Source organism: Trichosurus vulpecula, chromosome 7 (genome assembly GCF_011100635.1).
Source record: "Trichosurus vulpecula isolate mTriVul1 chromosome 7, mTriVul1.pri, whole genome shotgun sequence".
Classification (NCBI taxonomy): domain Eukaryota; kingdom Metazoa; phylum Chordata; class Mammalia; order Diprotodontia; family Phalangeridae; genus Trichosurus; species Trichosurus vulpecula.
The window spans coordinates 36,100,836-36,123,621 of NC_050579.1; the positions used below are offsets into that span (position 1 = coordinate 36,100,836).

At 44.5% G+C, this 22,786-nt stretch overlaps 1 protein-coding gene across 4 annotated transcripts; it reads left to right on the top strand.

Moving 5' to 3' along the window:
• Positions 1-226: 226 nt before the first annotated feature.
• On the top strand, positions 227-21,372 carry SPAG5 (sperm associated antigen 5). 4 transcript variants are annotated; one of them, XM_036768630.1, is made up of 24 exons: positions 231-419; positions 10,236-10,361; positions 11,281-12,359; positions 12,455-12,629; positions 13,958-14,032; positions 14,599-14,691; positions 14,775-14,909; positions 15,081-15,200; positions 15,336-15,428; positions 15,512-15,625; positions 16,081-16,174; positions 16,636-16,783; positions 16,861-16,954; positions 17,137-17,270; positions 17,482-17,614; positions 18,285-18,390; positions 18,539-18,631; positions 19,018-19,138; positions 19,325-19,436; positions 19,826-19,906; positions 20,048-20,203; positions 20,325-20,399; positions 20,560-20,640; positions 21,151-21,369. In XM_036768630.1, the coding sequence occupies exons 1-24, from the start codon at positions 375-377 to the stop codon at positions 21,220-21,222; spliced, it is 3,555 nt and encodes a 1,184-aa protein (XP_036624525.1). In that variant the 5' UTR covers positions 231-374; the 3' UTR covers positions 21,223-21,369. The 4 variants fall into 4 exon arrangements, with proteins under 4 accessions (XP_036624527.1, XP_036624525.1, XP_036624528.1 ...); XM_036768631.1 differs by having other exon boundaries at positions 258-383; XM_036768632.1 differs by lacking the exon at positions 13,958-14,032 and having other exon boundaries at positions 227-419.
• Positions 21,373-22,786: the final 1,414 nt, after the last annotated feature.

Below are 22,786 nucleotides of genomic sequence, written 5' to 3' on the forward strand. Positions count from 1 at the left end.
CTCCTGCCCGCGTTGACCCCGCCCCAGGCCGCGTTAACTCCGCCCCTAGTCGCGCAGACTCCGTTCCTAGCCTCCCCATCCCACCCACCTGCAGGCTCTGCGGAATCACCGACAGACGCCCCCTTGGGTTTGTGGAAAGAAGCGCACCGAGGCCACGCGGGCGCGGCCGGAACCACAGCGAGGCTGGGGGCGTGGCTGGAGTAGGTGACGTCACGACGCCGTAGCCAATAACAGCGGAGCGCGCGGCTGGTTCGAATGGGTTCAGCGGGTGGCGAGGAGGCGTCCGCTCTTGAGTCCTTTCCCCGTCTCTCGGCGGCTTTGTGGACCGGCAGGAGCTGAGGCGCTAGGCTCACGTTCCCAGCCCTCGGCGCGCCATGTGGCGGGTGAGGAGCCTCGGCTCGCCGGCTACGCCGCAGCGGGTGAGCCGGGCCGGGCCGGCCTTGTAGGACTTCCCGTTAGCTCTTCTCGTAGGGGAGGGGGAGGGGCGCAGCTTTTCTTAGTGAAGTGACTTCGGTGTGTGGGGTAATAGACTAAAAGCCCCTTGAGGGCTGGGGCAGGTCATACTTTAAATGCTTTGTAAAAAATGTTATTGACTCTATACCACAACTCTAGTGCTGTTATTATCCCTCATTTTATAGTGGAAGGAAACTGAGGCAGGCAGAGGTGATTTGCTCATGGGGCAGAATCTGAGGCTGTAGTTGAACTCTGGTTGGCCTGAGGTCCCACGTAGGCCGAGTGCTCTAGCGGCTGCACCACCTAGCTGCATTGTTAGAATAAAGCCTGCTTTTTGCCTTTTTTTTTTTTTTTAAATCCCCAGTGCTTAGCATTGCGCTTGGCACATAGTAGGTGCTTCATAAATGATTGCGTACTTGATGATCTACTTAACAGGGTTGCTGTGAAAAAATGCTTTGTAAACCTTAAAGCCATATATATAAACAGGAGCATGGTTGAGCATCATGATACTGCTGTCATCAGTCAACATGCGGTTTTTTTTAAATAGCTTATTATGTACAGGGAGGGCCTTGTGCTAAGGGCCGGGAATACAAAAAAAGCTGGTCCCTGCCCAGAACATGCAAACAATTGTGCGCATACCTGATATGCATAGTATACGTGGGAAGTAATAATACCTTGTATTTTTTTATTCCTATGAGGTTTACCAAGCATTTTACGTTGTTACTGCTGCTGTCTTACTCTCTTCTTTGTGCGTTGAAATTCAGATAAAAAGGGTGCTGGGACAAGCTGTTAGCCTGCTATTTTATGTGTAATGCTCTTCAGCCTGTTGGGGGCAGATGGATAAAATGACTATTTTTTTTAAAGAATTAAAAAAAAAAATTTCCCCCAGTTAAAAAACACTTTTCAACATTTGCCTTTAAAATTTTGAGTTCTGAATTCTCTCCCTCCCTCCTTCCGCATTGAGAAGGCAAGCAGTTCAATATAGGTTATATATGTGTAGTCGTGCAAAACATAGTCATGTTGTGAAAGAAAATATAGCTAAAAAACTCAAGAAAAATAAAGTTACTATGCTTCAATCTGTATTCAGACACCATCAATTCTTGCTCTAGGGATGGATAACACTTTTCATCATAAGTCTGTCAGAGTTGTCTTGGATCAGTGTACTGCTGAGAATAGCTCTGTCATTCACAGCTGATGACCTTACAACATTGCTGTTTCATTGTACATAGAACATTTCACTTTGCATCAGCCCATGCAAGTCTTTCCAGGTTTTTCTGAGAGCATCCTCCTGCGCATCATAAAATGACTACTTTTAAAAAACTGATAAACATATTATGATGTAAGCTTATCCTTGGTAGACTCCCTGAAGGCATGTTTAAAACATCTCCAGGAACAAACACAGTAATAATGATGGTAGTGTTATGTAGTTCATTCTGTTCCCCAATAGTTTTAATTTCTTCTGATAAATCTTTGGATCTTGGAAACATTTTGTTCTATACAGTTTGGAAATTGTCAATATTCAATATGGTAATATCTGTTGAAAATTTAAATTTGAATTTTTAAAAAATAAATGTTATATCAGGACAATTGTATGCAATAAGTTTTGTCTGTTATGGTTCCTGAACAGTTTGTCGAAATCAGGATTAAGTGATTTGCCTAGGGTCACACAGTAAGTGTCTGAGAATGGATTTCTCCTTTTGACTTCAGGGCTGGACCTCTCTATCCACTTCTGCCACAAAGCTGCCTCTTGTTTATTGAATTCCTAAGGATATTTTGAAATTTGCATTTGTAGTACAGGGATTTGCATCTATGTATCAAGTATCTAGCACATAATTCTGGCCTCTCAGTTGTCTGACCTGGATGCCTTTCTAGGTTCTAATTTTTTGCAACCTGATATATTATAATGCAGAGTTTCTATTGATTCTTTGACTAATTAGCATCAATCAAATCCAGCTTTTCTAAGGGTAAACTTTTCTGTAGTTTGTGGTGGCAGTGACCCGGTCTAGTGTCCATTGTAAACCTCGCCATTTCTGTAAACCTATGGCCATTTGTTCAGAGCTTCTTTGTTGACATATAGTTGGCTAAATTTATGTGAACATCACCTTTCCTTTCCACTCTTGAATCTTAGTTTTTTCAAAGGTTCTATCTGGAGGCAAACCACTTTTGATTTACATTAGATAAATCCAGTGGTATATGGCTGTATTGGTAATTAAGATGGGCTTTTAACACTTATTCAACCAAGTGCCCTTGAAGAGTTTGGCCTTTGTTTCCTTGATTAAATTAGGAGTCATTGATGACATCCTTGCCTCAAGGAAAAGCCTAGTTTACATGGGTTTGAGTGACGTGTTTGTGACATCAGAGGCTTTTAGATCATGTGGGTGATGCATTTTTGGGCACGTGGGTGAGTCGCATGTGTGACTCACCTTTGATGCTAAACAAGATATATAAACCCAGAGGTTGGTATTCTCCCTTGGGTCTCTGAGCCACAGGAGGAGTGGCCCGTGACTCTGGGCCAGCCATTGTTATGAGCTCCCTGGCTTCTGAACTCAGATGTTGATGGTTTCTTGGTAACTATGAATTGTATTTGGTCTGTTTATAATGTATGTTTGTAATTTGTTTGTATTTGCTCTGAAGTTCAGGGTGCTGGCTTTTTCGCCTGAACTAAGTGAGTGATATTTGTATGTTGGTTTAAAGTAAGATTGTTAACCTCCTAACGTTACTTTCCTTAGTAAAGCAGAGCAAAAGAATCTGTGCCGGCAGCATCCTTGTTGTTGGGCTTGTGTTGGTCTTTCACCACCATAGCAGCAGCTAGCCGGATTGTTGCAACAGTAGCTAGTCCCAGCTTTTACTGTTGTTCTTGTTTGTCTTCCATTCTCAAAAAGGACCATGACATCAGGAAGGTGATACTATGACATGTAGTTGAATTGGATTTAAATGAGGAAGGACTGTACAAAGTCACTAGCCTCACTCTCCTCTGGAGCCATCTGGGTCCAGTGGTGAGATATACATCAGGACGACTGGCAGGCTCTGGATGCAGTGGGAGAACTTGGCCTTTTTAAGCTAAGGTCTTTCCCAGGTCTCAGTTTGACTGAGGAAATGCCCACTTGCTGATTAAGACTAGGTAAGACATGATGTCTTTTCCAGGAGCATTTCTGTAAAATTTTAACCTGTTTATCTTATTCTCTTCCAACATCTGTTAGTCTTCTTTCTTTGGAAAATAAGATCTAGGTTTCATTTTTACAGGTTTTAAATCCACTGTTGTCCATTTTGCTGTTCCAGAATCTCATCTTAAGACTTATTATTGTAGAGGAGTTAATTGCTCTAAATGTGTTCTTCTCATTGTGTTTTAACTTTTGGATTGGCAGATGACAAAAGTCTCTTTATATAAACAGCCATAAGCTTTGTTTATTCTTTTGTCTTACTTGCAGAATACCAAGGTATGTTCGAGCGTTGCCTTCATGCTTTGGTTCAATTTGACTTCCAGATTTTAGCTTAAAGTCTCTAGTCACTATTTTTCCTTGGTGTATTCTAAGACTTTCGTACTTATCAAATCCAAGTGATATTTCTATATCATATGACAGATTTTCTGCGAGATGAAGAAATTGTTCAGTGTATTCTTCAGCAGAGCCATGTAACTTTATGGTCATCCATAGTACATCAAGTGATTAACAAGATATTTTAGTGTAACTTCCTTTTTGACTTGGAAGCTGTACTAAGTTCATTTGAGGAAAAATGATGCTGATGATAAGGTTAGGCAAAACCATAATAAACTTAAACAATCTCCCTGAAAGATGCCATGTTTTATGTTATTTGTTCTTAACATTGTGATGGTGATATGTTTTAAATAGAGAACAATTTGCCGTATAAATATCAAATGCTTTAGTGTTCTCACTGTGGTTAGGTCTCTTTACATATTGGTAAAATGAGTGTGGAACTGAGTCAAAGACTTTGCAGTAGTTGATGAAGGTGGTATAAGTATTAGGGCATTTGGGGTGGCTTTTTAAATAACAAGGTGTTCTTTATCCTACTGGAACTTTTTGGCACATCCCTTTTTCGCCCTTAGCTAGTATATTGGCTACTAAGTATTATTCTAAAGTATGTGTAGAATACATTATTATTCTACTAAGTGTTTACATGCTTTTTGAAGGTATAACTACAAATGCTTTGTATAAGATAAACTAACTTGTAATTAACCTGTATTTGGTGGGGTCCCTGGTGTTCTCATATTTTGGTAATAGACTTATGAAGTCTTCTGTTAAGAAAGGTGAGATTAAGCCATTTCCTAATAGATAAATGGTCAAAGGATATGAACAAACACCTTTCAAAAAAACTATAAACTATTAGCTGTATGAAAGAAAATGTGAAATCTTCATAAGAGGAATATAGAGCAAAACAACTCTGAAGTTTTACCCCATAACCAACAAACTGGTGACGTCAGCATTGGAGAGTGATAGAAAAGCACACTAAAATAATGTCGGTGGAACTGCAGATTGGCTCAGCTGTTCCAGATTTCAATCTGGACTTATGTAAATAAAGGTATTAAAATGACCATACCCTTTGACCTATAGGTGCCACTGCTAGGCCTATACTCCAAAGAAGTCAAAAAGAAAAACTCCATACATGCCAAAATATTTCTAGCAGCACTTATTAAATTTTTTCAATTAAAAAAATCTTTCTCCTCACCTCCTCTCCTTCCCATTAAGAAAAACAAAATCCTTATAACAAATATGCAGTCAAGCAAAACTATTCCAAAAAAAATACACATCTCTGAGCCCATCACTTCTCTGCCAGGAGCTGAGCAGCATGTTTCATCCTGAGGCCTCTAGAATTGTCGGTCATTACATTGATCAGAGCTAAGTCTTTCAAAGCTGTTTCTCTTTACGATGTTGTTGTTACTGTATAAATTGTTCTGATTCTGCTCACTTTGCACATTATCATTTCATACAGGTCGTCCAGGTTTCTCTGAGATTATCTCCTTCATCATTTCTTATAGTCAATAATATTCTAGTACATTGACATACCATCATTTGTTCAACCATTCCTCAGTTGGTGAACACGCACCTAGTTTTCAGTTCTTTTCCACCACTAAAGGAGCTGGCAGCCCCTCCCCTCTCTTTTTTTAAGATACTATTTTTTGTGGTAGTAAAACAACTGGGAGCAAAGTAGATAACCGATCTATTGGGGGGATGGCTAACCAAGTTGGGGTACATGAATATTACTGTGTTCTAAGAACTGATGAATATAGCTGCAAAGTGAAAGAAGTAAACAGAGCCAGGAAAATAGTACACACATTGATGACAAAATAGTCTAAGCTGCTGACCAAGTTTGGCCCCAAGGAATAGGTATGAGAAGGTACCTTGTTCTGGGCAATGCCTTTCAAAGTGTTTTACTCTTTAGATTAGAAAGAAATGAGAATGTATAACCTATATCAGATTGCTTGCCTTCTCAATGAGGGGGTTGGGGAGAGAGGGAGAGAATTTGGAACTCAAAATTTTGAAAACGAATCTTAAAATTTTTTTTACATGTAATTGGGGGAAAATAAAATACTAAATTTAAAAAAAAAGTAAGAAATGAGACACTCCAAGCCCATCTAATACTTAACAAAGGGAAATTGAACAGTAGGATTGAAAGGAAATTTGACAGGGATATGACATTGCTTCTGTTGGCTCCTAGATCCCTTCACTTTCCATTTGCCAGGGTAGAATTCTTGGAGTTTTTGTTAAGTGAAGATTTTTAGTGAATGTAGGTTCTACTTTTCCCTTTTGCGATTTAAGCAAGTACTTGATTTCTGCTATTTTTTCATCTAATCCAGGCTTAAAAATGAAGTTATTTCTTAACATTGCACTGCATTGGACTGCATTGCACTACATTGTATAGTTTGGCAAGAGGACAGTATAGGTAAAAAGCTTTATCAACCTCTTGTTTACACTAAGATGGTTTCAATTTTGTTATATGCCGTTGCATAGTGAAAGCTGTCATTGTCAGTCATGTGGACTCATGGTTGGCCTACTTTAGTGATCAGCACCAAAGCATTTCCAATAAATGGGATAATGGTGTTTTTGTTTTGTTTTGTTTTGAAATTGAGAGGTGGCACGTTTGGTGTATCTTGCCTTTCTGTGGCTGTGCTGAGTAGGCCCAGCCTGTAACCTATGTCTTAATTCTTAAAAGCAATTACATCACACACTAACCTAATCAGTCCTGTCCTCAGAGCTCAGTTCACTGCTTTCAGGCTTCCTGCTAGAAAGAACTAAGCAGCTATCATAATTGTCTCAGGGGACTCAGAGGCCCCACTGTAAGTCACTCTCTCTGGTATTTGTCTATTTTACCTGTAACATCTCCCCTCTGATGACATGAACACTAAGTTAGGCTTTCAGGGGATTTATTGCCATTAAATGCATCTAGCCTAACCAAGAAAGACAGGACAAAGCTGAGGGGCAGCATGGAGCTTTCCTTCCTTGCCAAGCAATGAGCAAAATTTAGACTACACCCATAGATAATTGTGTGACTTTAGGCAAGTAATTTCATTTCTTTGGGCGTGTGTGTGTTTATATTTGTTGTTTCTGTTTAGGATTACCCTATTTAGTCTCCAAATAGGTCTATATTTCCTTTACTGATTACAATTCTTTATTGTGTTATATTCTGTTGTTATAAGCTTTCTACCTTAAGGTAAAAATCACATAGTATTTATATTCTAGCACATGATGATGTTTTGTGTCTTCTGATGCAGAAAAATAAGTATGTTAAGATTCCTGTTCAGTTTTGTCAAAGATCTATTATATCATTTAGATCTTCAATTTTACTTTTTTATTTTTATTTTATTTTAGTTTTATTTTTACCAGATTTGTCTAAATCAGAAGGCAAGTTAAAGTCACCAACTATTAGTGTGTACATCATCTAATTCAGCTATTTTTCTATTACTTAGATGCTTCATTATTAAGTATATGTATATATGTGATATTGATACTGTCTTTTTAAATACTTTTATTTCAGTTAACAAACATTTATTTTCTTTCCCTGCCCCCATTAGAAAAAAGAGAAAAAGAAAAAAAAACCTCTTAACAAATATGTATGGTCAAGAAAAATCTCTAACTGGCCATATCAAAAAATGTATATCTTATTCTGCACTGAGTCCATCACCTCTTGTCATGAGATGAGTAGTATGCATCATCCATCTTCTGGAATCAGGATTGGTCATTGCACTGATAAGAGTTTTTCAAAAATGTTCATCTTTACACTGTTATTGTATAAATGTTTTCCTGGTTCAGCTTACTCTGAATCAATCTTCCTTGGTTTCTTTTAAACTATACATTTCCAATTTTAACTGGCCGTAGACCAACATCTCATACCATATACCAAGATAAGTTCAAAATAGATACATGATTTAGACATAAAGAGTGATATCATAAGCAAGTTAGTGGAGAATGGAAGAAATTGCCCATCCTTTCTGTGGATAGGGGAAGAGTTCATGGCCAAAAAAGAAACAGATTCACAAGAGATAAAATGACTAATTTTAATAATGTGAAATTTAAACATTTTTGCACAAAGAAAACCAATGCAGCTAAAATTAGGAGAAATACAAGAAACTGGAGGGGAAAAATAATCTTTGCCACAAGTTTCTCTGATAGAGGTCTCATTTCTCAAGTATATAGGGAAGTGAGCCAAATCTGTAAGAGTAAGAGCCATTCCCCAGTTGATAAATTGTCAAGGGCTATGAACAGGCAGTTTTCAGGGGAAGAAATTAAAGCTATTAATAACCATACGAAAAATATTCTAAATCATTAATAATTAGAGGAACACAAATTAAAGCAATTCTAAGATACCACCATTTCACATCCATCAGATATTATAGAAAAGGAAAATGACAAACGCCACAAGGGGATGCACTGTTGGTGAAGCTATGGGCTAAACAAACCATTCTGGAGAATAATTTGGAACTATGCCTAAAAAGCTGTTACATTGTACCCTTTGACCCTCTAATATTGCTACTAGGTTTGTACCCTAAAGAAATCAAGAACTCAGATGTACAAAAGTATTTATAGCAGGTCTTTTCGTGGTGGCAAAGAATTGGAAACTGAGGGGACACCCATTAACTGAGGAGTGGCCAAACAAATTATGGTTTATGAATGTGATGGAACACTATTGTGCTATAAGAAGTGATGAAGACAATAGTTTCAGAAAAATCTGGGAAGACTTATGGTAAACCGAAGCAAAGCAAAGTGAGCAGGACCAGGAGAACAGTAACAGCAATTATGTAAAGATAATCAATTGTGAAAGACTTAATTACTCTCTGATCAATACAGTGATCAGGACAAATCCAAAGAACTCTTGATGAAAAATGCTTTCTATCTCCAGATGGATGAACTCAAGAGTGCAGATTAAAGAATATTTTTTTCTGCCTTTTGTGTGTGTGTGGTGGGAGGGATGTTTTGGTTTTTTGGCTAATGCAGAAATTTATCCTGCATGACTTCATATTTGAATTGGGTTTTGTGTTTCTTGTTCTCTCAATGAGTGGGGGGAGGGAGAGAATCTGGAACTGAAAAGAAATAAAATTGAATTAAAAGCCCCATCTTTGTCATCATTTTTTATGGTAAAACAATATTCCATTTCATTTATGCACCGTCATATGTTTAGCTGTTCCCCAAATGATGAGCACCCCTTTACTTTCCAGTTTTTTTGCCATTACACAAAGAGTCTAAAAATATTTTTGTAAAAATGGGTCCTTTTCTTCTCTGATTTCTTTGAAGACATAGGTCTTGTATGGTATGCTCTCACTGGGTCAAAGGTATGGAGTTGAGTGACTTTTAAAACCTAATTCTAAAAAAAAAAATTTAAAAAAAAAACCAAACCTAATTCTAAGTTGCTTTCCAGAATAGCTGGACCATTTCACAGTTTTACATTCATTAATGTGCCTGTTTTTCAGCACCCCTCCAACATTCCTCATTATCCTTTTTTGTCACCTTTGCCAAAAGGTCGAACCTTAGTTGTTTGTGTTTCTTTCATTATTAAGGATTCAGAACATTTTTTAAAAATAAGGTTGTGGGTAACATTGATGTCTTCTTTTGAAAACTGCCTTTTCATACCTTTTTGATATTTTCTTTGTCTCTCTAATACCATTAAGCATAGTTTCCCTGTTTGTTTCTTCTTGACCATATCTGTATTTATTGTAATTTTGTCTGAGGTCATAATTACTCCCCCCCCATAATAAATTCTACTCCAACTCCTCACTTTAATTCTATATGAATTTTTAAAGTTTTAAGTATTTCTCATATGTAGTAGATTGTTAAGTTTTGCTTTCTAATTCATTCTGCCACCCTGCATCCCATTCGTGATTGCGATTGTTTTTCCTTCCACCAAATCCTCATAGTATTTCTTTTGAGAAATCAGCTCTATGTATCCATAATCCCCAGTATCCAGTGTTTTGGGTCTTGTATTCATTCCCAGCATCCTCCTTTTTAGAAAATTATCAACCGTGCAATCAGCTTTGCTTTTATTCTGAGATTCTCTTATCCTGTAAATCTTTCTTCATTATGTATTAGATTTTTGGAGGTTTTGTTTGTGATCTGTTTCTAGCCATTTTGAAGGGGACAGGGAAAAAACCAAATTTATATAGATCCTTACACTTGGCCCTCTTCCTGGAAATCCACGTTTCTACATCCATATAATGATGAGGTGGGATTGAATGATCCCCAAGATACTTTCCTCCTCTAACATTCTGAAAGGTGGGCTCCTTGAGAGGTCTGAGTTTAGTCTGAAGGGCCCTGAACTTATTCCTTCTATCTTAGGGAAATTCTGAGAATCGTCCTCCACTCCAGGAACTCCTCTTGCAACCAAATGCTATTCTCAGCCCTGGGAAAGTCACCTTGGCGTGTTCTACAGCAAACCCCATGTTGTATCAGCCTGGGCCACAGGTAAGATTCAGTTGTCTCGCTCTGGGTTGGACTTGTGAGTGGGGCCCTGCATCCAGCCTGGAATCCCAAGGGAGCAGCGGGCTAGGACAAGGAGACCATAATCAATACTGATGGTGATGTCTGGGAAGCCTTAGCATACAGCCTTCGAGACTTCCGTACTCCTGCTTAGCTGTTGGTTTCTACCATCTCCTCCCCTACTTCGCTGAGCTGCGGCAGAACAGCACTGGCTGATGAGAGAAGTCTTCTCTCCCTCTGCTCAGTTTAAAGTGGAGCCCCTGACTGGCGGTGACGTAAAAAACAGGTCACAAGGGGAAGGAAGAATGGCGGCAGAGTGTAAGAGTAATTTATGGCCTTGGTAGAAGAAGAGAGAATTCTTCACTAAAAGAGCTGCAGCAAGTACTGTCTGATTCACTGGCTAATACTTTGTAAGATAGAAAAGAAGTAGGGAATACCCTGTGGGAACTGAAGTCCTGAGAGAACATGATAGGATTTAACCACAGTCATATAATTAGCATCAGAATTGGGACTAGAATTTAGGTCTCCTATCTCCTGACCTAGGGGGCTTTCCACCTGTTTTTGCTGTCTCCTGATAGTCAGGCTGCACAGGTTAACATTTAGCTTTGTTATTTGTACCATAGGCTGTATCTCAGTTGCTGAATAGTAGTCTTTCCCTGTAGTCAGTAGTCTCTTCTGTGGTGAAAAGAGATCAGCCTAGTTCTCTACAATGAGACAAAGCTAGTCTGAGCTCTGCTTGGCATGGCGCCCTCTTGCTGAAATGGTGTAGCACCCCAGTGTTGAGCAGAGAATTTAAGGAGCTTGCCCTGATGGTGCTTGCTTGCTTTATGTGTAATGTTCAGTGAGATGCCTGGGTTAGTAAAGTGACCTTTGCCAACTCCTTGACTTTTTCTCTCCTTGCTAGCAAGAGGACAACAACATCCCCTCTCCACTGGAATTTCCCAAGACCATCTGGACAGATTTCTCTTCAGAACTGTCATGTATGCCTTTGAAGGAGCTTGAGGCTTCCCAGGGTGATACAGAGGAGCAGTGTTTGGGTCTGGTTCCCCAAACCAGTTCTACTCCCAAAGCCTCCGAAGGATCAGTGGCCCCACTGAATGGCGATGTGGTCAAAATGGTGACCTTGGTCCCCTCTCCTTCCCAAGAAAGGCCCAGCCAAGGGCTGCAGTCAGATATTCCACTTGAGATGGGTTTGGGTGCTAAGGCAGAGGCAAATAACATCTTTCTCAGCCTCTCTCCAAGTCTGACAGATACAGTGACCATGGGGGCAGTACCTTGTCTGAAAGGTAACCCTGTAGATGTTACCACTGCCAGTCCAGAAAGAACCATCTCCCACAATTCTCTGTCACATCTCTTTACAGAGAATCCCCCCAATCCCTGTCCTGAGCAGCAGCACCCAGAGGAGAGCTCTGTAGACACAGGGACAAAAGCTGTCCCTAAGGCCTCCATGCCTCTGGCAAGCAATTCTCTGCTACCTTCTTGTATGTACCAGTTACCTACTTCATCTGTCTCAGGGGTCAGTCACCCTGCCAGCCTTTCAGACCCAGGCACGGGGAGTACATCACTCACAACTACGGATGGAGGGGAATTGGAACCTTCCCACTCATCAGAGGAAGCCCAGTTGACAGATAGGCTGTCACTTCCTGCTCAGATTCCAGCAGAAACTGTACCCCAGGTGGCTCCTGTTGCTACAGTGGAAGATTTTAGTAAAACTCATAGTCCCAGTACTGGATCATGGATGTCCCCGCTGGCATGGCTAGATAAAGGGGTGAACACCTCAGCTGTACTGGAGAGTCTACGCCAGAGCTTCCCCCTTCCTGCTCTGTTGCTAGATAGAGGGACCAGCACTACCCCTGTTTCTTCCAGCTCTGTGGGTTCATGGCTCATGACCCCAGCCTTGTTAGAAAAGAGTACCAACACATCTCAAGCAGGGCAGACCAGTACAAAAGACAATGCCTCTGAGACAGATTCTCTCCTGTGGTGGTGAGTTATCTCTTATACCTTCACCTCTCTGGCTCCATCTTAGCACCTTTCCTTCCACCTCTCCCCATGTCTCATACTTTCACCTTTTTATGCAGCCAACCCCCAGATATGAGTGCCTTGTCTAGACGTGACCTGGAAGATCATCTGCTTAGCTCCCTCATTGTTCTGGAGGCCCTCTCACGGCAACTTCGGGATTGGCAGAATAGTGGAGCTACCCCTCACCCTGAAGCCCAGGATAGCAGCACACAGACTGACATCTGTCTCAATGAGGTAAGAGGGCCTGTTCCCAATCCTAGAAAACCCAGCAGATGCCATAAAGCAAAGGCGCAGGTGTGGTGAATGTTGTCTTAACTATAGAGTATCTAGGAGGATTGTATAAGACTCCTCTTCAGCCTGCCCTCACCGTCCCATCCCCCCCGCCAATGCCACCAGTAAATATAACTAGGAGGTGGAACCATGTAGAATTAGAGGAGTGATAGTGGCTGGGAAGGGATTGGAGGTGGTGCGTTTGGATGTACTGGTGCAGCTATGGCCGCATAGGCCTGGGGAGGAGAGGGACTATCTGCTTTTAGCACAGGAAAAGAATTATAGGAAAATAGGAGGGTTTGAATAAGCTCTGACCTTAATATCCTAACCTCCTGTGTGTCTGAGCTCCCCTGCCTGTCATGGCTACCCAGATGTTGAATAGAGGTGACTGCTGCTAGCTGTGAGAGATGGTGGTCTGTCTGTCTTCCTTTAAACACCAAGCAAACCTGTTTGTGTTGACAATGTACTTGGCTGTAACTTTTGCTTCATCTGCCCAAGAAATTCTGAGAGCCGTAGGCTGATCATATCTTAGGTAGTTTATCCATTCTCCTTTGTCATCCCTTCACCTTGTTCTGCATTCCTAAACATTTGTCAGTACCCTCCCTAGCCCAGTCTGCCTGGTCCTTTGGGAGGCCCCTGAAACAGAACAAGAGGGGGGATGACCTCCTCGCTCCATCCCACTAATCTGATCACCCGCCTGGCTGCCCCTGGCTCAGGCCACACACACATACACACACATCCTGCCCAGAGCACATGGGCCACTCCGTGACTCTCAGCACATCAGAGAGAGAGAGAGAGAGAGAGAGAGAGAGAGAGAGAGAGAGAGAGAGAGAGAGAGAGAGAAGCGCTGCCTCGCTTTGGCAAGAAATTCAGGCCTAGGAGACTCCAGGGGAGTCTAGGGGAGCAAGGCTGCTTTTAGAGTGAACCCCAAGAGACCTAGGACAAAGCTACTTTAAATCCAAACTGCTGAAACATCATGACTCAGCATAATGGGGCTGAGCCAGGGCCCTATCCCAGGGCATGGCTTCACTTCAGCACCCCCATCAGTTTGCCCAGATCGTCAAAGGAATTGTGCCGTTCAGACCACCCTTGTTTCTCACGGACATGGAAATGTTACCTTAATTTCATTTCTTCCATCCCTTTCCTTCCCCACCCCAGGCTTTTTTGGGAGGTTTGGGGCATTAAGGCTCATTCATCAGTCTTACTGCTCTCCTTGGGTGGGAAGGGCCCCGAAGGTTGAGAGTACACAGTATCTTGGCAGAAGGAACAGAGATATGAGAGTTTCTCTCTAGGTGGCAGATGAACCCCAGCATCTGCAGAAGAGTCGGGAGATCCGTCAGGATCTAGTGCAGGCCAAGGATGTCATGGTAGGTCCCCGGACTGGCCTTCTGGCTCCTGGGAGTCCCTTTGGCAAACATTCTGGGGCTCTTTGCTTTGAATACTTTGGGGAAGTGAAGAAGGAAGGGGCTTGAGTGCCTGGCACCTCAGTGGGCTTCAAGTCAGGAAGGCCCAAGTTCAAATCCGGCTTCAGACACTGACTAGTTGTCTGACCCTGGGTAAGTCACTTACCCACTCACTACCTGCCTCACTTTCCCCAACTGTAAAATTAAACTGCTCAATTAAAGGACTCATAACAGCACCTACCTCGCAGAGTTGTTGTGATATTTATAAAGTGCTGGGCAGAGTTCCTGGCCCATAGTAGGCGCTGTGTAAATGCTTATTCCCTTTCCCTAGGTAATTAGTATGTCAGTCTCTGACAACACACATTGGCTAGCCATAGTGACCTTTTCCCCTTATTTCATGGTGTTCCATCTCGGGCAAACAGCATACTTCCCTAGTAACCTTACTTCTTGCCTGCTGCAACTTTTAAGGTAGGATGTGGGGATTTTAGGGATGGCCTGGCTGACCCAAGGATTCCATCTGTCCCTTGTAGCAGTTATGGGCTTTAGAGTCCCAGGAGGTCTTGTCCTTGCTAAATCAATGCCTGCTGAACTTACGGGAGGACAGGACGGCAGCAAAGCAGGAGGTGAGTGCTTTGAGCATAGTGGTGGAGGCTGTTGGAAGCCAAGGGAAGAGAACCCAGAAAGAGTCCAAGTTCTCATCTTACAGCACCAGCAAGCAGAAGCCTTAGTCTCCCACTGCTGGGAGGTGCTGAAGAGGGCCAGGTCGAAGCTCCAGAGCCATTTGGAAGAGAGGGATGAAGCAAGGAGCCGAGAAGAAACAGCCCTCAAAGGAAAAAATGCAGTAAGGGCTCGGGTTCCCTCCTGGGTGGCAGCTGCTACCTCCCAGGGCTTCTGACAGCAGGCTGCCATGGGGTAGGGGAAGAGGGACAGCGATGGAGCTGCACCACCAGCAGGGGTGATGGGGGAGATGGGAATGGGCTTTTCTGTGCTATCTGTTTCCATCTCTGGCCAGGCAGAGACAATATTGGAGGCCTTCTGTGCACATTTCAGTCAGCGTATCAGCGAACTCCAGCAGGATTTGGAGTCACAGATGGAGCTCTGTGGTCTCCTGAAGGAGACCCAAGCCCAGCAGGTAATCTTTGTGGGGAGGCAGGTAGAGGTCAGGAGGTGCCTCATTAGTACATGCTGAGAAGCAGAACATTTAGCCCTTCCCCCACGTTCCTTATCCTGTTGCATTCTTAAGGGATCGGCTGTTTTTCACCCGCAGGCTTCTCTTCACTTGGAGCAGAAGGAGATGTCCCAGCAGGCCACCCAGCTTGCTTCCACCTTACGGGAGGACTGGGTTACAATGCAGCTAGATGTGAGTGTGTGTCTTCATTACGGTCCCTCTTCTTCTCCATTCCCTCCCTTTCCCTCTGACTAGCTCTTTCTGTCTCCTGGCAGTATACACTGTGGACAGCCATGCTGAATCAGGCCCAGAAGTTAATGGAGCCTTTGATAACCAAGAGTCAGAAGGCTTTGCAGGAGCGAGATGTAGCCAGGGAGAAGGAAGAACAGGTATAAGGCCGAGGGGGATGCTTGGGCCTGGTCCCTGTTGGATTTGCCAGGCCCTGCGGCAGCGGTCTTCCCACTCTGCACTTTCATCAACATTTCCTTCTGTACTATGAATTGAGAATAGCTAGCCAACCTACAGGATAGATTTTGGCATTCTCTGTTGTTTTATATATGAAGTCACCTGTAGAGCCTGGCCAGTATATAGAGGGTCCTGTGGAAGATTGTGCCACAGATCTGGCCACCTGGGTCAGAGCCCTTACCCGATGCCAATATTTCTGGTCTTCCCTTCCCTTTACTATTGCCCTGGGGTTCAGCCACAAACCCATCTTTTGCCCTGTTTCTGCCCAGAAACAAGATGGCTTACTGTTTTGTACTCCTTTTCCCAGGATAGGAAAACTAGACTAAGCCGACCCTTGGCCCAGAAGGAATTGTGAAATTAAATGATCCTTTCCACCCAGGTTTCCTGGCAGCTGGACCAGGTCTCTGCTCAATTAAAGGACTCCCAGGCCCAAATTGAGCAGCTGGAATTGGAAAACAGACGTCTGGCAGCAGGTAAAGATACGCATGGCCAGGGCTTTGTACCAAAGGTCACAGATATACGATAGGAAGGGAAGAGAGGGATTCTTTCCTAGTCTATTATGGGGACCTGCTCTACTCCACTCCCAGCTCCGTGTGATAGATCCTCCCCAGCGACCATCCAGGTTGTCCTGGGCTGGAGCCTTGCTTCCCTCTGCTATTTCGTGGATTCTGCAGCTCTAGAATTTGTTCAGAGCCATTTTTTATAAGTGTTTGGAGGGACCTGGGGGAGAGCTTAAGCAAGTCCCTGCTTTCCAGCCGCCATCTTGTCTCCACCCCCTGGGGACCTGTTCTAAAGAGTGACTTTTAAAGCTCTCTCTTCCCAAACCTCTCACTTTGTTACTCTGAGGCTTCCCAGAGATCTACAATTGCTCTGCTTCGGGAAGAGTTGAGAGTGGGGTTTCACAAGGGTATTACTCGGGTCAACTTTGGTTTAGATCTGCAGCTGCAGCTGCAGAGCCTGGCTAGCACTGAAAGTCATCTGGAGAAGCTCCAGGACCAGTATGACCATTGTGCCCAGGATCTGGCCTCCCGGGATGAAGCCCTTGCTGTGCTCACCTTGAGTAGGGAAGAAGAAGCTGCCTGGTGAGTCCCTGTCGGGGCTGGGAAGCCCAGGGGTTTGTCAGCCATACAGTGGAAAGCTGAAGGGAGGTCTTTGATAGGTGGCAGGAGGCAGAAGCAGCCTTGAAGTCGGCTCACCTGAAGCAACGGGCAGCTCTCATGGAGGAGGTTCGAGAACTTCGGGAAACTGTAGAGGTGAGTGTTGTGCCTGAGAAGGAAAACCTGAGGGCCCTAACTACTGATTCCTCCCCAAAAGTCATTGTTTGGGGTCTGTAGATTACATGGGACTGAAAGAGGCTGCCTTACCCCCAAGACTTGGAAACTCAGTATTTTGCTTCTCTACCCATCTCTTTCCCCTTCCTCTTCTGTCCTCCTAGTTTCTGGACCAAGAGAACCAAGTGGCCCACACAGAGCTGACTAGGTTGGAATCTCAGCTGAAAACCACCCTGTCAGTACTCCAGGAGCGCAACGTGCAATGCGAGGGTCTCAAGGACTCTGTGGACAGCCTTGAGTAATATCTCCCTTCACTGTCCAGTCTTTACTTTCCCAGAAATAGGCTCTAGAACTTGAGTTTTCCAGGGGAGCTTGGTCACCTGGCCCAGAGGGTGCAGTTCCCCCGTATTGGGATAGTCCTTATGGAGGAATGTTGGGCTGCCTTCTTCATGGGGAGAAATCATGGGAGGTGACTCACCCTGACACCCGTCCCCTGTACCCACATCCAGGGCCAGACTGGCTGATGCCACAGCAGAGGCCCAGGAGCTGAAGAAGATGTACCAGAGTTCTCCAAAGCTGTCCATGTTTAGTCAGAGCCTACATAACCTGGTTCTCTCACTACAGACAGCATTAAAGAAGGAGGTAGGACCCTTGTGCCCTGTCTCCTGACTGCCAATCCAGTCTACATTTCATTGCCAGACTGATCTTTCTAACACTGCTTAGAGCACCTGCTTGGCAGCTTTTAACGACTGCATGATACTTACTAGCCTCTTAGCTTGGACCTTCTGCAAGGACTTCTCCAGCCTGGCTCCATGTAGCCTCTCTTTCTTTCCCAAGATGAGTCCTCTGCTTCAGCTAGACAGACCTCTCTAGCACTGGCTTCCTGAATGCACTACTTGCCTTCTGGCCTGTGTGCCTTTGCTCTTCCTAGAAGTTCTTGTCCCTTCTTCCCCGCAACCTAAATAAATCCTGCCCAACTCAAGCCTCGCCTCCTCCGTAAAGATGTCCTTGACCATTCTAGTCCTAGCTATCTCACGCTTGTGTTTGGCACTTGGTCACATAGTGCCTTTCCTTGAGTTTTGTCTGGCCTCCTTAGCTAATGTATGAGGGCCTTTGTCAAGAGTTATGTCTTATACTTCTTTATATCCTGAACTGCACCTGGTGCTGAACGAATGTGCAGAGTAATAAATGCCTAATTGATTGTTTCCTTGGTACCAAATCCCAGGTGAGTGAGCACCTCAAGGGTTTGGGGAAAACCTTCAGCCCCCAAGAAAGACGAGTGCCTACTCCTTCCTTTTGGTTTTGTCCACAGGCTGAGCCGGGAAGCCCTCCTCTGAGTGCAGCCTGGACTCCTGCCCAGCACCTCCACCCCAATGACAACAGCTTCCTGGGCAGTGTCTTAAGAGCTATGGCAGGAGGTGAGGAAGCCCACGTGGATTGTTGTCTACCATGCAGAACTGGCAGCCCCTCTAGATAATAAACCTTACATTGGTCACTTTCCATCATTTGAGTAGGGTCATCATAGGGGCACCAGATTACTGCCCTCTGCCTGGTTTTCTTTTTCAGAGTCAAAACCTGACCTCACCCCTTTGTTCAGAAGTGACACAAGTGCTTTTACCCGAGTGGAATCTAAAATCTCCCTTTGGCCTGAAGAGGAGGGTGAGCTCTAGAAATTTTTATTTATCCATAGAAGAGCTGAGAGGCCTGGACGTCCCTGGGCTAGGCTCACTAGTACCATTGTTTGCCTGGCACGTTGGAGGTACTTCATCATTACTTGTGAAGGGAGGACATGAGATGTGTGCTCTTTCTGTGGACACACTTCCCTGTCCCCTGCACTCCTTCTTTGGGTTCTGCTCAGGTGGTCCCCTTCCTTACCCCTCTTCCCTTCATATTATTTGTATTTGGTCCTTTCTGGTTGGATCGTCTCAGCAGGGCTATACTCAGGCATCTTTCTCACTTGTGACTGTCTGAAAAGGGAAGGAAGTGGGCTATGTTCCCCTCACTTCAGCCTGCTAATCTTCCCTCTGTGGGGCCCATTCTCCCAGGGGTCCCCCATACTGAGAAGAGCCTGGAAGAGTTGGCTTGCCTAGTGCAGGAGGCTCAGAGTCTGTGCTCTCAACTTCAGGACTCTAAAGAAAAAGCTGTTGGGGCCCTGCAGCAAGAAATGTGAGAAGGATCAGGGTACTAGTAGGAGGTGGGCTAGGGGGGATGTGTGAGGTGGGGGGAGGTGTGTGTGTAAAGGTAGGGGGTGGGGGCAGTCCTTTGACACATTCCCATTCTGTGCTCACTCCGGTCTTGTGCCATCCCCCCCGCACCCCCAATAAAGGAATAATGCTGAACTCTTTTTCACAGACGAGGTTTACAAGTCAAACTGCGGGCCCAGGAGGAAGAGCACCAGGAGGCCCTGAAGATTCAAGAGGCAGAGGTGGAGAAGTTCAGCCAAGCCCTGTGTGCACGCTACAAGGTGAGGGAGAGGCCCAGAACTGGGGCAGCACAGAACTGGGACAGCAGATGGGCCCAGTGGGACCCATGGCTCCTCTAGGATTCTGGTTGGGTGGGGATTTTCCAGCTACTGCCCTACTTCTGCCCTGCCCTACCAAGGGTTAGAGGGATGAGGCTTAGCAGGTTTGACCTCTTCTTTTCCATGCAGACCCAGGAAAAAGAGGCCTTAACATGGGGAAGGTCATATTACCTGTATGAGTTCTGGTGTGTATGGTGTTCTGGCACCACTTAGGAAGAAGGTGGAGATTGTAGCTGCATTGTGCCACTGGGCATTTTCTTATAGGTATGAGAAGAGGCCAGCTCTCCCATGGCCTGATCCAGACTTTCCCTGCCCTCTCTTTTTCCCCACAGAATGAGAAGGAACTCCAGGAAGTGATACAACAGCAGGACAAGAAGCTCCTGGAACAGACAGATAAGATTGGAGAATTCACAGTATGTTTACTGTGATCCCTGGCCTCCTGCCCTCCTTGGCAGCACTGAGATTCATTTCTGTCCTGTATCCTTCCATTTGGGGCAAGAGGAACCTGTCTACCTGAGGCCAGGGGTATTACTGATCTTTCCTCTCATCCCTAGAGCCTTAGAGAGGAGGTAACCCAGCTCACCCGATTGTTACAGCGATCAGAGACTGAAGCCAGGGTGCTCCAGGAGGCATTGGCATGCCAGCAGAATCCGAATTCTCAACCCATGGACACTGCTTGGATTCAAGAGAAAGTGTGGCTATGCCAGGAGGTAGTGCATGGGCCCTGCAGGGGAAGTGGGCTCCTATTTAGAGGTTTCAGTGGGTTTGTAACCATTTAGCATCAGGAGTGGAACGTGCAGCCCAGTGTGATTTAAAAAAAATGTTCCGTAGGTTGATAAACTGAGGCTGTTACTGATTGATATGGAAAAAGAGAAAGCAGCTGTCTTGGTCAAGTATCAGAGCCATGTAAGTTGTTGGGGTGAGTCTCTCTTCCTGCTTGGTACTTGCCAAGAGCCTGAGTTTGCTGTCAGGGCTGGTCTCCTTGGTTTGTCCCACATACTCTGGGTTAGTCTCTCAAGTCTCCTTCACCTGGGATGAGGGTTAATGCTCTCTATCGCTCTGGCAGAGGAACATTTTGGAAGAGAACCTGAGGTGTTCAGAAAAGGAGCTGGAGAAACTGGATGATATCTTGGAACAGGTCCATGAGGTATTGGGGGGGGTGGAATGAAATGGAAAAATATTAAATACAAGTCCAGCCACAGGACGGCTAGAAAGACCCAATGATGGGGCTCCATTAGGGTGAGGTGGTATGATCACAGTGGTGAAAATGATGGTCAGTGCAGACCCCACCACCTCCATTAGTTGTTATAAGTTTCAGTGACTTAATTTGCTCCATAGCAGTGCTTCTTAATCTGAAGTCCCTGGACCCGCCCCCCACCAAGGAATCTGTGGATAGATTTCAGGGGGTCTGTGTACTTGATGGGGGGAAAAATTGCATCTTTATTTGTAACCCAATGTAGTTCCTGTATTTAAAAATCATACTCTGAGAAAGGCTTCACCAAACTGCCAAAGGGGTCCATGACCTAAAAAAACTCTTTTCCTTCTATTAATGTTGGGGCTCTTTACTGAGAGAAAGCAGGGGAGAGGCAGGAAGGGCTTCTGGGTTCACAGGAGCCAGCTAAGCTGCCTCTACTTCTTCTCTTTGTCTTCTCTTCAGGCTTTGTTGAGCATTCCTGAGGTTGTGAGTGGCTGCCAAGAGTTGCAAAAAGTGATGCAATTATTGAGCTAATTAACACAAAATGATGACTGATTGGACCTCTTGGTGGGGGGGGGGTGGAATGGAGGCCGCATAGGGAAGAAGAAAAGATGCTGTGAAGAAGACACCAATCTGTATCTACTTAAGTGTATTTAAAGTTTGAATAAATTTATTTAGGATAAGTTGTCCTTGTGGAGTGGTGACCCTGAGTTTTCAAAGGTGGTACCAGTGGTGTGTAAACTCTAGGTCCTCCTAATCTAGAAGGATTTCAAGGTCTAACTCAGAATGGACTGTGTACCTGTCACATAAGCATGGAAGCAAAGCCCCAGAAGACTGTTTTGGATTCAGCAAGTCACAAAGATTATCTAGGTGGGGAGAGTTTGGGATCAGTAGTAGAGGGGATGCCAATGAAATCATAGATCCTTGAAATAGATAACAAGGAATAAAGTTGTTTTTATTAAATTCTTTCCACAAATTGTCTTCAGTGCCTCTAGGTTGAAATTCTAAGTCCTCACTCTGGCATTTAAAGCCCTCCACAATCTGGCTTCCACATTCCTTTATCCTAGAGGGTGGAGAAATCAGAACTAGCGAAAGACAGAAGAATAGCTCAGGAAGACATGCCTTGGAAGCCAGTGAGGAGGGTTTCGAGAAGGATGGGACCATCAACAGTGTTACATTGATCAAGAAGATGAGGTCTGAGAAAAAACAGATTTAGTTATTTAGGAAGTCATCTACCTTTGAGAGGTAGAATGGTAGCAGGTTACTGGAATCTTGAAAGAGGTGGCCCTTGAGCTGGAGTTCCAAGAGGCCTAGGTAGGGGAGACAGCTTGTGCATCCCATTGCCTTGCTAGTCTACAAACATTTCTAGATAGGCCTACTTAGGTCCTGGCACTGCTAAGCCCTAGGGGTTCAAATATGAAAAGAAGACAGTTCCTGCCCTCCAGGAGCTTACTATCTAATGGGGAGACTTTATAAAACACTAAAGGAAACCGGTCCCAGAGGAGGGCCACTAGGTGAGCAAAGAGATGTCTGATCCAAGCTCTTATTTAATGGAGGTCTGGAGTTCATGGCCCCACCCTTCAAGAGGCTTTAGATAGTGGTGACTAGGAGTCTCAAGGCTGATGGGCTAGAGTGATGAGATTATCCCAGAAATGAGTTTTCAGGGGCCTGAGGGAGAAAGAAGTCCCTGACAAGCATAGCCCTGTGAGGAATGAGGAGTGTTCAGTGCAAAGACCCCGAAGTGATCTGTGGAAGAATCTATGGGCAGAGATCAGTTTGCCCAGAGTGGAGTGGTTAAGGAGCCAGATTATGAAGGACTCAATGTCGAGTGGGCATTTGTTTTAACCTGAAGGCCTTGGGGAGCCACTGACCCTTCCTGAGCAGGAGAGTGATGCAGTCAGACTTGTGCCTTAGAAATAACTGTCAGCTCTGTGGAGGCTGATTGGAGAGGGAAGAAACTGGACAGGCGACTATATTGTAATGGTTCAGATGAGGGGTGGGAGGGCCTGGACCGGAGAAAGGAATAGCTGCATCAGCCCTGGAGGAGGTGACAAGACATGGCGCCTGATAACTGTGTGCCAAAGGAGCTGACGTTGGT